This window comes from Cryptomeria japonica, chromosome 2 (assembly GCF_030272615.1).
Source record: "Cryptomeria japonica chromosome 2, Sugi_1.0, whole genome shotgun sequence".
Classification (NCBI taxonomy): domain Eukaryota; kingdom Viridiplantae; phylum Streptophyta; class Pinopsida; order Cupressales; family Cupressaceae; genus Cryptomeria; species Cryptomeria japonica.
Genome location: NC_081406.1, coordinates 539,769,465 through 539,785,761, shown reverse-complemented (window position 1 = coordinate 539,785,761; position 16,297 = coordinate 539,769,465). Strand labels below are relative to the sequence as shown.

The following is a 16,297-nucleotide window of genomic DNA, read 5'->3' as shown; positions in this document are numbered from 1 at the left end:
ATTGTGAAAGGGGAAATTAAACTAATATTTCATTTTACCCATGTATACTAAGAGGGAAATGACTTGGTGGATGATGTTGCAAAGGTGGCAGTGGAAATGATTCTAGGCTTCTAAAAGTCTTGTCATTAGTAAAGAGGCATGATTTTTGTAAGGCTGGTCCGCAGAGTTCTAAGATTGCAATCTCGATTTGACACGCTAAAAGGGATGAGTGACATTATGAGATGAAAGTGTACTGAAGGAGGGCTATGATAGCTATATATTGATCTTCATGAATGAGCTATATAGATGACATATGCAACCTTGTAACAAATGGTGGTTGCAAATATGAACTCATTAATTTGCCTAGTTTCTAGGGGAAGGCAAATGGCCTTTTTTTGGAGACATTTTTGAGAGGATGATGGAAATATTTAAGACTAGGGCAAGGATGGTTCTCCATGCTCCGTGTATGGTGTTGGAAGATTGCTATTTGAACAGTAATGGTAGGTATAGGGTGAACTCAAATGTCGGGTCAATGTTTTGTGCTATACTATTGAACACTTGGGAAGACAAGATTATGGTGTGTGCTCTCATGACCAAGCTAATTTGGAAGCATTGATGTGGAGGCCTGAAGGGTTTCCTCTTTAGAGCAATTCTGGGGGACAGTCTGATTCTTGATGGAAGCATAAGGCCACAGCTAGGCAAAAGGGATGATAACCCACTGGAGCCTTTTGTGGTGTGGAGGGTCAAAATAAAAATAAAAAAGCAAAGAACATTGCTTTGAATAGAAATTAACTTCCTGAAGGGGTGTGTCAAGGGTATGGTGGTAGAAAATGCAAGGTAGGTGTTTGTACTGGTTTTGGACACTAAAGATGAAGTAGTGGATGTAGGTGGTGTTGATGAGGATGAAGAACATGGGTAAAATTGAAGCGCAATAGTGGTTTGGTACCAGCTTTTTGAATTATGTTATAAATTTTGATTATATGTTTAATAACTAGCAGTATGGGAAATAGAATAGGAGGCATGATCCTCTCCAATGGCTAGTAATATGGGTCATTTTGTAGACATGAGCATTACATGTTGGAATTTGCAAAAGATTGATCCTATTTTTAACTTCAATGTATATGGGTGTGGCTTTGCAAAGTCACATTAATCGATTAAAAGAAAATTATTACCGTTTCAAAATATAATATATCTACAAGAGTAATTGCAACTTTAAAAAATAATTAATTTTTTATAGGGAATTAATCCATTTGAAAAAATAAAATAGATCAAACAACAAAATCAAAATTTTGCAATTTTTATAATTGCCTCCAAATTTTTAATTAATGTCCATAAGCATTCTACAATGGCAGCAAGCAACAAGAGATGGAGTGTAATAGCGTGAGATGGAGTGTAATAGTGTGACAAGAGATGGAGTGTAATAGCGTGAGATGGAGTGTAATAGTAATAGTGTGACAGTGAACGTAAGTGTGTGAATTTAAATTTGACAACCATTTACATGTCAAAATATTAATATTAATTATAAACACAATTTTTTCAAAATAAACATCACATGAAAACAAAGATAATTAAAAGTAAAAACTAAAAATAATCTACCGTTTTATAATTACAATGTATAACAAATATATTTTTAAAATTATTAGTATACATTAAAAATAATTAATCTAGTTAAAAATATATTATATATTTATTTTTTGTTTTTGATATTTTCAAAATAATGATAAAAAGCTTATAATTTTAATATATATAAAATAAAATAAAAATCAGAATAAAAAATTTATATTAAAATTTTTTTATATATAATAAATATAATTTAAAGCAAAATAAAATTAAGCTCTTTGACATTTCTATCTTTAGATAGATGTATTTAAGATATCTATATACTAATTTTAAATTTTATTCTTTTAAATAAAAAAGTCATTTCCATACTGTTTCTCTCTTCGAAAAAGCTGAAAAAATATCTTAATAAGGAATAAATCTATTTTAAAAAATAAAATAGACTAAACAATGACCAAACAATAAAATAAAAAATCAGCAATTTTTTAAAATTTGGAGTTAAAAAGTCTTGCTTTTTTATTCTTATCTTTTTTTTTTAAATTGATTAATAATTTGCCCATCAATGAGCAGTAATGGGTTAATCCATTTCGATAAAAAGAACAAAATAAAATGGACCAGACCGAAAGAAGGGTGGATTTAAGTTAATTTTGATGGAGCCTTACAAAGCAACAGGGCCATTAGGGGCAAGGGTTGTGGCTCGTAATTGGAAGGGTAATATCATGACATTAGGAGCTTAGAAGTTAAAAGACGAAACTAACAATGAAGCAGAGGCTCAAATGACCTATCTAGTAGTAACTCTAGGCAGTAAACACTATTATTATCATAAACTCTATTATCAATGGGCAATCTCAGAATTGGAGACTAAACAAATGGATTAAGCTAATTAAATTAAAGCTCGAAAACTTGATTTTTTATTAAATTACCCACACGTTGCATGGTGGCAATGAAGTGCAAATATAATCTGCAATAAGATGGTGACATTCAAGGATGATAATTATGAGTTCGTATGGGAAGATTATTGAGGGGTGACAATGGATGAATAATCATTAAAACCTACATTTGCCAACTCCATTTCGTCCAAGGCATTTATGAAAGTGGGATTTTCAAGTAGTTTGAAGCATGTCAAGAGTATGTTATAGGGATGGCAAATAGCTTGTCAATGTCACTATTCATCAGTGTTGTTTGCAAAGAGTTAGCAGAAGGTAAGTATGGAAGCCAACTTTAGCCTTGAGTAAACACCAAATTTCATTTATGGGAGAAATTTCTAAGCTCGCCTGGAGAATTTGATAACCCCATGTTCTACTAGTTGGTGAGGATTTTGTTGGTGGAGGAATATATGAAAGCGGAGTATAAATACCACCTCAATGTAGACATCGTGCTCGCATGGTGCTTGGAACTGGGCACAAAAGAGGATGCATGGTGGATTATAGAGTCTAGTTTGAAATGGTGTTTGGGTCTTGACGCTAGTATAATCTGAAACATGGACATGATATGATAGAAATTTTGCTGGTTTGATAGTTTTTTACTGGTTCTAAATTTCGGTTATGAAAATTGTAAGAGTAGATGGCTAGCATGATCTGAAAGATGGACATGATATTGGACAATTCCTTTCTTAAAATCCTATTATTAATAGTATGGTTCGTCAAAAAATTCTTGATTAATAATTTAATTCACATTTTTTCCTCCTCAAAAAGCTTATTTAGTTATTGAAGGGAAGATAATTGTGAGTTAATTTAATGGAAGACTACAAGACAAACTGCAACTTGATTAATAATTTAGTTTTTATTTTTCTCTTTAAATTCTTTTGTGTATTCTGAGTTGTTGAGACCGTCTCCTATTATTTCTGAAGAGCTTGTAATCGAAGGAAATATTAACGTTATTACATGACAAACTGCAACCTCAAAAGTGTTTTGTTGAGACCATCTTAGAGAGGATATCATCGTAATCAGAAAAGGATATTTGCACTAAAAAGACTTGAGCGTCTAAAACTTATTTGTTACATACATGTCTTTCTTCAACTCCATTTGATAGATATATATATATATATATATATATATATACATTCTTCTTCCAAGAAATTAAAGGTTGGCTTTGTTCATGTCTACTGAGCGTTGGGATTAACATGTCCACAAGCAACATTATAGTCGGCAGCAGCCTGGACTGCTGCACCGATGCCGTCAGGTTCAATTTGGCCTGTTGGACTGTTTCTCATTTCAGCTTCTGTAATCCTTTGTGCATCCCTCAGATTTACTGGCTTCTCCAGTTGTTGGGTATCCTTAGCATGCTAGAAATCCCAATGGTTCCATATCAAATTGTATTGAAAACAATCAATCATCAATGGATTTCAAAGGGGCGAGTACACAACCCACATACCCCCAAGCGCAAGATCAACTAGTATTAAAGACAACTAATCATCACAGGATTTCAAAGGAATGAATGAGTACAATCCACATGCCCAACAAGCTCAATATTAACATATATTAAAGACGAATAATGTTCACAAGATTTCTTTCGAAGGAATGAGTACTTCCTACAAACCTCACAAACCATCCTCCGAAAACATATAAAAAAATGAATACAACCTACAAAGCCCAAAAGCCAACTTACAAAATCCACAAACCATCCACACAAAAAACAAACATTTCAAAGGAATGAATGTTGCATCCAAAAGCCCACAAACATGCTTGCCTTTTAGCTAGCAAAGGAAAAGTAAAATCCACAAACCATCCATAAACCATCCATAAACCATCCATATTTGCAAAACATTTTGATAAAAGTACAATATACAAAGGAACACAACCTCCAAAGGCCCACAAAACATTTCAAAGAAATGAATACAACTTCCAAATACCCACAAGCATGTTGGTTTTTTTGCTAGCAAAGGAAAAAGTACAATACACAAAGGGACACAAGTATCGAAGATAAATAGTCACCACAATATTAACTAGCAAAGATATGAGTACAATCCACAAACCCACAATCATGGTGCATCTTGTCTCCACAATATCCGCTAGCAAAGATATGACTACAATCCGCTAGCAAAGGAAGAGGTACAATCTGCTAGCTTTGTCTCCACAATATTAACTAGCAAAGATATGAGTACAATCTTTGCTAACAAAAGATGAGGTACAATCCACAAGCTTTGTCTCCACAATATTAACTAGCAAAGATATGAGTACAATCTTTGCTAAACAAAAGAAGAGGTACAATCCACAAGCTTTGTCTACTAGTAAAGGAACAAGAACACAAATAAAAGAACAACACTTTAGCAAAGGAATAAGTACACCCCACAAATAAAGAACAAATACAATTCACAAGCCCCATAAGCACAATTTACTAGTAATCCCACAATCAAAAGAACACAAGTGCATTCCACAAGTAAGAACGCAAGTGTAGTAGTATGAAAGACAAATAATCACCACAATATTAACTAGCAAAGGCATGAGTACAATCCACAAATCCTATAAAAGGTATGAGTACAACCCACAAATCCTATAATCATGGTGATCTTGGCTAGCAAAGAAATAAGTACAATCCACAAGCCCTACAAGCACAATACTAGTAGTAATATTGAAGACAAATAAAAGAACAATAATAGTAGGCTGGTAAAGGAACAAGTAGACCCCACAAGAACAATACTAAACGAACAATACTAGTAGGCAAGTAAATGAACAACTACACCCTAGTACAACAATAGTAGTAGGCTAGTAAAGGAACAAGTAGACCCCATAAGAACAATACTAAACAGACAATACTAAATGAATGAACAACTACACCCTAGTACTACTAGTAGGCTAGTAAAGGAACAGGAACACCACACAAGCACAACACTTTAGCAAAGGAATAAGTACACCCCACAAATAAAGAACAAATACAGTTCACAAGCCGCATAAGCACAATTTACTAGTAATCCCACAATCAAAAGAACACAAGTGCATTCCACAAGTAAGAACACAAATGCGTTCCACAAGTAAGAACACAAGTCTAGTAGTATGAAAGACAAATAATCACCACAATATTAACTACCAAAGGTATGAGTACAATCCACAAGCCCTACCACACAATACTAGTAGTAATATTGAAGACAAATAAAAGAACAATAGTAGTAGGCTGGTAAAGGAACAAGTAGGCCCCACAAGAACAATACTAAACGAACAATACTAGTAGGCAAGTAAATGAACAACTACACACTAGTACAACAATAGTAGTAGGTTGGTAAAGGAACAAGTAGACCCCACAAGAACAATACTAAAAGGACAATACTAAATGAATGAACAACTACACCCTAGTACTACTAGTAGGCTAGTAAAGGAAGAACAATACTAAACGAACAATACTAGTAGGCAAGTAAATGAACAACTACACCCTAGTACAACAATAGTAGTAGGTTGGTAAAGGAACAAGTAGACCCCACAAGAACAATACTAAAAGAACAATACTAAATGAATGAACAACTACACCCTAGTACTACTAGTAGGCTAGTAAAGGAAGAACAATACTAAACGAACAATACTAGTAGGCAAGTAAATGAACAACTACACCCTAGTACAACAATAGTAGTAGGTTGGTAAAGGAACAAGTAGACCCCACAAGAACAATACTAAAAGAACAATACTAAATGAATGAACAACTACACCCTAGTACTACTAGTAGGCTAGTAAAGGAACAAGAACACCACACAAGCACAACACTTTAGCAAAGGAATAAGTACAATTTACTAGTAATCCCACAATCAAAAGAACACAAGTGCATTCCACAAGTAAGAACACAAATGCATTCCACAAGTTAGAACACAAATCTAGTAGTATGAAAGACAAATAATCACCACAATATTAACTAGCAAAGGTATGAGTACCATCCACAAACCTTATAATCATGGTGATCCACAAGCCCTACAAGCACAATACTAGTAGTAATATTGAAAACAAATAAAAGAACAATAGTAGTAGGCTGGTAAAGGAACAAGTAGACCCCACAAGAACAATACTAAATGAACAATACTAGTAGGCAAGTAAGTGAACAACTACACCCTAGTACAACAATAGTAGTAGGCAAGTAAAGGAACAAGTAGACCCCACAAGAACAATACTAAACGAACAATACTAGACGAACAATACTAGACGAACAATACTAGTAGGCAAGTAAATGAACAACTACACCCTAGTACAACAATAGTAGTAGGCAAGTAAAGGAACAAGTAGATCCCACAAGAACAATACTAAACAAACAATACTAAATGAATGAACAACTACACCCTGTACTGAAGACAAATAAATGAACAAGCCCCACAAGCACAATACTAAATAAAAGAATAAAAGAATAAATAGAAACCACAAGCCCCACAAGCACAATATATACTACTAGTATTGAAGACAAATAAAGCACAATATATACTAGTACAATCCACAAGTCCCACAAGCGCAATACTACAGTGCAATCCACAAGCCCCACAAGCGCAATACTACAGTGCAATCCACAAGCCCCACAAGCACAATATAGTATTGAAGATAAATAATAACCACAATATTAAGTAACAAAGGTATGAGTAAAGTCCACAAACCCACAAACCATCCTCCCAACAATTTCAAAGGTACGAGTTCCATACACAAACCCCACAAGCATGCTGAATATAAAATAGCATTTCAACTGAAGATTTCAAAAGGAATAAGTACAATCCACAAACCCCACAGGCCATCCCCACAACAGTTCTAATAAAAGAGTAGAATCTACAAACCCCACAGCAGTTCACAAATTTTCAAAGGAAAGCATGCTGAATATCAACCAGAATTAAAGATGAAATTTCCAAGGAACGAGTGCAAGCTAAGAAAATGATTAAGTTGGAGTTTTTTGTGGGGTTTTTAAATGGTTTTGGAGAGCAATATTATAACTTACAGCCAAAATTGTGCCCAAAGTAGGCTCAGGGCCAGCGTTTGCGAGGGTAGGGTTTGTCCTCCTGTCAAGAACATGCTGAGCTTGAGTGGCAGGGCCATTGGGAAGGCCATCCTTGACCCCTGTAGCTCTTCCCTCTGCACTCCTTATTGCACTCACCACTGCTATGTCAATTTGCTTCTCCGGATGCCGCACTCCTACTACTTGGAGGACCTGCAACCAGATCATAAAAACATTAAAATGTTTGTATTGCTTTAATGGGTATGCAACATAAACAATGATCTTTCAGCCTATTGCCTCTCCAATGGTAACAGGGCCTTTATGCCCTTCAAGCCCGGGTCTCTGCATATCCTGCTTCTGCCCTTCCATCTTGTCTGAAACTGAGATGCTCTGCCCAACAGTAGGGTTTGAGTTGGTATACATACACGCATTTTTAATGTTGAAACAAAGGAGATGGGGGTACGTAGAATCATTGTCTCAATGCGTGGCACGGCCTTTGCAGCATACATGCTTCCACTCGCCCTGAACTACATCATTGCTTCGCGGTGCTCTGTCCTGCTTCCATGTTTATAAAATTAGAGTTGCATGCACCATTTATAGTCTTCTCCAAAAATACAAGAACTGCCTATACAGTTACGTTAATTTCCTGTCAGAAATACTGTGCTGGACGGTGTACATCCATTCCGAGCTCTTTGGAATGCATACCAAAACCAACTTCTCTGGATTGGATTGTCATCTTACTCCGATCTCTATTGGTTTAACTCATGTTGAGAAACGAAGTTGGTATTGAGACCCAATGAGAATACTTGAAGTAGGTACTCCATCATGATGGAAAGTTTTAAAATTTTCATTATTTTTTCAATGGTGTATATATAAGCATGCATCTAGATTGTAATAAATTGTCTTTAATTAAGTAATCACTACTGATATTGAGACCACCATACATCACTTTGTCTATCATTTGATTCTTTTTGTATTTCTTTTGGATAGGAGTTTTGTTTTGTTTTGTTTTGTCTTTTTTTTGTTTGTAAGAAATTATTTGTATATGGGTATCTAACATGGTTTAGTTGTCGAGACATATTGCATCATCATTTAAAATTTTGCATCATTTGCATAATAATTTCACTCCCTAGATTGTACTTAAGGATAGTGAGTGTGAATGAGGGTCTTTCATATCTAGTTATTAGTGGAGGTTGTACTTAAAGGGGGTGTTATTCTCATTACATAGGATTAAGACACATGTCAACATCTTGTGTCATCCTACCTCATACCTTGCATATATAAGCAAGGCCTATTGTATATTTGAATTCATATTCAACCATTATTAATCTATACATTATTGATGCAAATTATCTTATCATTCTCTCTTGTAGAAGTTATTTCATCTAACATGGATCCTTGTGGGTGTTGAGGAGTTACCTATCTACTCTTGCAGTCATGTGCAAATTACCACAATGTGAGTAAGCATTCATCTAAATCAAAAGTTATCCCTCATCTAAGTATCACGTGTAGGGACCTCATCCATCAAAATTGCTTTGGTGTTGAACCTAACTTGAATGCACCTCTAAGGGTTTCAACCTTAGTGGTCAAATTTTAACATGTACCATCATTATCACCAATTATGCTCTCAACCAATTGAACTACATCATTTTAACACTAACAATTTTTTGATCTTGACATGACGACTCTTAGTGTTGTTTAGAATGTTAGAATAATATTTAACATTTAAGAATGAGATGGTAAGGGATAAGGAATTTCAAGGGATACATATGAGTCCAAACCAATATTCATTAATAAAAAGAAATTCCTAGAAGATGTTAAATTTTGACAACTATAATCAAATGAAATGGAGATATATATCTATATATAGAATTACAAAAAATTTTACATTATACAATTTTTTTTGACATAAAATCAACACCTATATTCTATAGTTTTGTCTTGTTATATTTTTGTTACTTTTCTATTTATTATATGTTTGTTACTTTTCTATTTATTACTAATTACAAATTAGTTCAACCCTCTAATTTTTAAACATGTTTCATATTGAATTTTAGTATTTAAATCAATTTGTTGAAGTGATAAAATATGTTTTAGTAACATGTAACAATATGATTTTATTGTATTGATCATTGATTAATCTATTATTTGTTTGTTCTTATATTTATGAAAAGTTACGAGTAATTTTTCTATTGACCCAATTACAAGGAAATGACCATATTGAAGAACCATTGAATCACATGAATATGAACTAGAATTAAGAATGTGAAAATTTTGAGTTATGAAAATGGATTCATATGAGGAAGGTTCTAATGGGATGTGAATTCCAAATTTAGAAGCCACTATTGATGGCGTTTCTTTAAAAACACTTGTAATTTGTAATGATAGATTTTGAAATACGTATTTATTAATAAAATTAACAATACAATACATAAGAAAATCATGAGAAATAAGATAATGTGTAATTTCATACAAAGAAGGATCTAAGAAATAAGAATTTGGTGTAACACTCTTAATTGTCATTTTTTTTTATGAATAAGTGTGTCGGATTCTATTAATTAAAAAAAAAAACATGTTCACAAAAAAACATGGGTGAATACAAGATCACACCCTAGAGTCTCAAATGGGCACAACCCAGAAAGCATATATAAAAACATAAAAAAAATGCTTAAGAGCCAAGAGCAACTCCAATAGGAGGAGGCAAGAGCAACTCTAGTAGGAGGGAGAGGATTTCAGTGTAGAAAAATGATGTCATAACCTTGCAATTACATAAGGTTACCGTTTATAATAAGTTTCCATTTGAGTATGGATTGGTCCAAAATTTTCCCCAAAGATATGGATTGGATAAACAAGCATGTCGACAAATTATCATTGTTAAGATTATGTTTGGATTTGAAGATATTAAAATCTATTTTTAAAAGTTTCAAAGTCAATTTTGAAGGCCTTAGAGGCATTTTAGGCCTAAAAAGTGGTCATAATTTGTATAGTGGTTATAGCTTGATTGAGAACTTCACAAGCTTTCTAACACTTCAAACAATTCATCAATTGGACTCATAAATCAAAAGTTATGGCCTCTGGAAGTTGGGTCTCTTGAAATGGGAAATATAAAAAAGTATTGGACACATAAATGAGTTGTAAAGGGGAGTTACATGTGTTGGTGTGTAGTTTGACATATCATGGGGCATATTGGATTGGAGATAAATTGGGTGCCACATTTTGGATGGCTTTAGCTCATAGTTTTGTAATACCATTTGACGATTTCATGTATTGTCAATTATATATTAGGTACATCATATGGAGGTTGTGTGTAAGAGCTTTATAATTGTTGAGTTACCTTTAGATCTCTGGTTGATAATACTCCTATGAGAAGCTTGCTTTGCAAGTATATTATATTTTTTATTATTTCTAAATAATATATTAGGTGGATTTTGGAATGTAGGGTTTTTCTCGCAAGAGGGTTTTCCCCATGTAAATCATTGTGTTATGGAATGGATGATATTTGTGTTTTGTTTTTTTTGTTTAATTTATGTAGCTATTGTAAAGATCTAAAAATTTTTGCATAACCCTCTTATGAAGATTAGTGTAGGAAGTTGTGTCGCTACCTTAACTTCCTTTCAAGTGTTATCAAAGCTTGATCACCTTTCGTTTCAGTTGTGGGTTGTTGAGTCTTTTTCAACTAATCCAGAGTTGAGTAGGAGCTTGTGCAAAAGATACTTTGTGATATTGTTGAAGTAATTTTTAGATGACAAGTTCATTTTGGAGAATAGAGGTGGAGAAATTTTTTGGAAATAATTTTGAGACGTGGAAGCTAAAGATCAAAGATTTGTTTAAAGATCGAGATCTATGGAATTCTATTAATGAGAATGTCTTCATACCTATAGATCCTACTTTGGATTCTCTATATGGTTTTATGAACCATAAATCCAAGGGTCTAATTAGTTTATGCTTCTAGACTCTGTTTTAATCAATGTCCATGAAGAGTCCTCTACAAAGAAGCTATGGAAGAAATTATATTCCTTGAGAATGGAAGAGGGTGGATGAATTAAAGACCACTTGGAATAATTTGATATGTTTTTGGCTTAATTGACATCTGTTGGTGTCAAGATGGAGGAGGAGGAGAAGTTTTAGCTCTTGCTTTGTTCTTTGCTTGATTTGTGTGATTCTCTTATTATGGTTATTACCAATACTTCTATTATTATAGAGATTGAAGACATGGTGGGTTATTTTCTTTCTAAAGAGATGAGGAAGGTATCCATCTATTCCAAGGAGGCCCTAAATGTTCATGAAAAAAGTAAGGAAAAAAGAAAGAAGAATGAGAAGCATGATAAATCCAATTCTAAGGGGAGATCCAAATCTCCTAGAAAGACCAAAGTTATTTGTTGGAATTGCAGTAAGTCTGAACACTTTTGTAAGAAGAAACAAAAGAATAAACTAGATTATGATTCTAAGTTTGAGAAGGAAGTGTTGGAATCCAAGAACACTGAGAGGGGGGGTGAATCCATTTTCTGTCGGTATAATCAATTTTAACCTTATTAACAATGTAACCGATAAACATGGAAGAATATAACAGCAAATATAAATGAAGAAACCACAAGAGCATACACCATAGCACAGAGATTTATACGTGGAAAACCTCAAAGAGGAAAAACCACGGTGGGATTGGAGACCCACAATATCTATCCATTGGCCAAATGAATAAATATTACAATAGGGGCTTGCACATGCAGGAAGGCCAACAACCTAGACAAAAGGAGCCTCACTGACTACAAACACCACATATGGAGTTACAAACAAAATTATGAACTTTGAGAGTTCATCTGCTATGCTGGATGAGTTCCGGTTAAAGCACAGTTTGTACCGGTTTACACTACGTCCTTGCTTACCAGTATCTTGCTTCACTTCCCAAACCTTTAAACCAAAATCCAAGACCAACTACAGAATATTACATTCGCATTTTGTCGATCAAGATTGCTCACACAATATTATTGGAGTTAAGAAAATACAACACCACAGGAGCCCAAATGATCTCTGCAAGCTGAAAAACCTGTTACAAGGAGAAGCAAGGAAGCAAATCACAGATGAAAGAAATACATAGAAAATATGCTCAAAAAAAGAGAGCTCAATATTCACAAAATGTGTAATGTAATAATCCTCCTTCTTCTTACAAAGAAAAGAATGAACTTAACCTTTGATAGGTCAAGAAACCCTAAAAGGGAAAACCTAGGTTTGCACATAATAATTAATAAAAGAATTAATTATTATGCACCTAAAGTTAGCTTAAGTGTAAAAGAGATAAAGGGAACTTAAATAATTAAACAAATATTGTTTAATTAATCAAGTAAATACCCGAATACTCTAACAACCCCCCTTAAGCTAGACTTAGGGAGAAGCTAAAACCTAGAACAACCACTAAAAGCAGGAAAGATGGGTCCTGGCAACAAGGCCTAATCAGGTACCCAAATACAATGAAATCTGTATGAACCAGAGAAATAGAGAAAACCACGTGGGAAAAACACTTTACTCCAAAAAGAGATGGAAAAGAACACCACTGAAGCATGAAGAACCTGCAAACACTGTCGAAGAATAACTGTTGATCTAAAGAACCTCCACTAAAAGAGAACATGACTAGGTAGAGAAGACTATAATCTGTATGAGTGCCCTCAAATGACACTACTTGAATCAGAAGGCAAACAAGGCAAACAACTGAAATCAAAAGATACAAATGGCATGAAAACACCAAAGCCTGAAGAGCTGATTAATTGAACCACAGAAGCATTAGAACCAATGAGACAAACCTCCCCATAATGCGGAAGAGGGAGAGGGATAGGTACACTAAAAAGAACGGCCAACAAGAGCTGCATGACAAAGAACCAGGAACATCGAAGGTGTAGAGAAAGTACAGTGTCGTGGAAGGAACACTCACTTGACACATATCATGAGGTGAATGTCATGGAAGGAACACTCACTGGACAATGATAGATGGCAAACAAAAGGCAAACATCAACCCCCTCATGGCACTCTATAAGTAGTGCATGTACAACAAGGCACAAGATGTGCAAGATCCCAAGTAAACAATGCATGATGGCACTTTATCTCAGTGCGTTTGCATAAATGAAATGCTACAATGATAATAATACTGGAAATGGAAAGAACAGCAAAAACCGAGACATCCTACTCAGAGAAGAGATCCCAAGACCTGAAACAACCAAGATATCCACTAGAGTGCTAAAAAGCAAAAAACTGAATAAAATATGCATGGAGTAGAATCTGGAAATAAAACTCATATGTCTAGAAATTAAACAACAAACGTTTTCCAAAAATATAATTTTTTCGAAAAATGGAGTTCAGATGCTCATTCTATGTCTCCTAGAGTGCAAAAAAGAGACCCCACTTTGAATGAAAAAAAAAATAGTCAATAGAAAAATTGGAAAAAATTTCCAACATCACAAGGTCCGGCTCAGAACCAGCTTTCCGATGCCTATTCGTTTTCAAAAAAATGACTCTGTATGCCCAAGATATGACCAAAAAACCAAACCCCCCTTCAAAACAAGAGGAAGGGGTAGTCTGGTGGCTATTCGAGCAGAGGTGGCCAGTGAGCAGCATAGTGGTGGTGGTCAGGTGGTGCAGCGGTAGTCGGGCGGAGCTAGGGTGACCGAGGAAAGGGTTTTCGGCAGGCGGCAAGGCTGTCGCCAGCGGTGCGGGGCGTGGTTTTCGGCGGCGTAGGAGTTGTAGCGGCCGGCGGGAGCTGCGGCAGCGGGAGCCGAGGAGCGGCGGCGGCAGGGGCCGGGGGCACCGGCGGGGAGCTATAGCAGGAGGGAGTTGCAGCAGGGAGGGAACAGGGAGCTGCAGTGGCGGTGGAGACCGCAGGGAGGTAGAGGCCGAGAAGCAGGGCCGCCAGGGGCCGGAGACCGAGGACCGGCGAGAGCCGATGGGAGTTGGCAGCATCGGAGGTCGGTAGGCAGCGGGGCCTAGGTCCGCTCTGTCAGTGGTGGTAGGGAGCCCCACGGTACCCTGCATACCGTGGGGAACCCCCCAAAAAAAAAACTTTTTCCAAAACAAAACTTTTGCACAAAACCCTTAGGTTTTTTTCGCCCTTTTTTTTTATTTTTTGTATATTTTTGTTTTTTTTTTCTTCAAAAAATCAAAGTTCGGCCTGCATGCCATAAAAAGGCATTTATTTATTTTGAAAAAAAATTCTCAAACTGCGTGCCAGGGTCGTACGACCTGGTACTGGAGAAACAATACTCCCAGAGGCTCGGGAACCAAAAAAGGTCAAATTTTATATGACCATAGGGGTTTTTGGGCCTTCTGAGCATGATGGTGAGGTCTATTTAGGCCCAAAGTGCTCAGAAAAAAGGCCTATCCCTAGGTACATAAAAAAAACTTTCTGAAACCCCAGATCTGCTTCCAATGCAGAAATTCTCGAAACAAGAATAGATAGTTGTAGATCTGAAGCTCTGATACCATATTGGAGTTGAGAAAATACAACACCACAGAAGCCCAAATGATCTCTACAAGCTGAAAAACATGTTACAAGGAGAAGCAAGGAAGCCAATCACAGAAGAAAGAAATACACAAAAAATATGCTCAAAAAGAGAGAGCTCAATATTCACAAAATGTGTAATGTAATAATCCTCCTTCTTCTTACAAAGAAAAGAATGAACTTAACATTTAATAGGTCAAGAAACCCTAAAAGGGAAAACCTAGGTTTGCACATAATAATTAATAAAAGAATTAATTATTATGCACCTAAAGTTAGCTTAAGTGTAAAAGAGATAAAGGGAACTTAAATAATTAAACAAATATTATTTAATTAATCAAGTAAATACCCGAATACTCTAACAAACATCACATTACTATATCTCATTACCTTCTTATGCATCATCAAAATAACCCAACAGGATTGACTTAAAATACCCTTCCCAAACAAAAACATAAATGCCTTATGTCGGCTTACAATGATATTACAATTTATTTACATGTCGGCCTAAGAAAAAATAAATTCATTAAACTTCAAGACCGATGCCTTTGATCATTGTCATGTAGACCTGTTGGATCAATCTCTTGTGTTGGCCTCATATACCGGTTCCTAGTTTGTCGGTTTCCCTTTCCATCAGTGTCGGTTGACTTGAATGTCGGTTGCCAAACAATGTATATCAATGTTTATCGGTTAAGTGACCAACCCAAAATGGTGTGTGTTGCCATCAATGACAACACAACTAAGCCAAATGAGTGCCAATTGCCGACAATCTCCCACTTTGGTATCTCGTGAAAAATGGATCGTTGAAGTGATGTTTCGGTTCCCTGCCAAAAACTCCAAAAGTGTTGGAAGACTGCTCCCCCTAAGCTATACATTACTTCTCATGTCCCAATCATTTTTCACATCAACCTCTCCCCCTTTGATAGCAATGCCAAAGACCGAGGCAAAAAAAAAGAATAGGAAATGATTTTTTGTACAAACCAAAATGTGATTACCGGATCTAGATATACTTGAAAATATTTGGGTAAGCATTCTTCAAAAATCCTAAGTATGAATCCCAACCTGTCTTCAATGTGGTCAAAATGGATACAAAAGCACTAAGACTATATGCATGAAGCTCTTCTTCTGATAGGTCTCTCAGAGTAGGTTTATTCATAAACTCTATGCTTTCCCTCTTGTGAAGTAATAGAGTGTTCAACCAGGGACTCACCAAACCTCTTAATTCCCTTGCACGATGAATTAGCCTATCCATGTCCTTCTCTAATCTAGAAATATCAAACTTTATTATCAAAATCTCACCATCGGTGGTACTAGTCAGTGTCTGAGTACCATCAAAACTGATAGCCAAAAGATCTAAGTGGGCCTTTGTCGCCTTCAATTTCACCTCAAGGT

General features: G+C 35.5%; 1 protein-coding gene across 1 annotated transcript; it reads right to left on the bottom strand.

Annotated features, from left to right (window-relative positions):
* Positions 1-3,583: 3,583 nt before the first annotated feature.
* Positions 3,584-7,972, bottom strand: LOC131066759 (late embryogenesis abundant protein 47). The gene is made up of 3 exons (XM_058001592.2): positions 7,723-7,972; positions 7,429-7,638; positions 3,584-3,820 (listed from the first exon to the last, which is right to left on the bottom strand). Exons 1-3 carry the CDS (start codon positions 7,846-7,848, stop codon positions 3,638-3,640), a joined length of 519 nt encoding a protein of 172 aa, XP_057857575.1. The 5' UTR covers positions 7,849-7,972; the 3' UTR covers positions 3,584-3,637.
* Between the last annotated feature and the right edge of the window lie 8,325 nt (positions 7,973-16,297).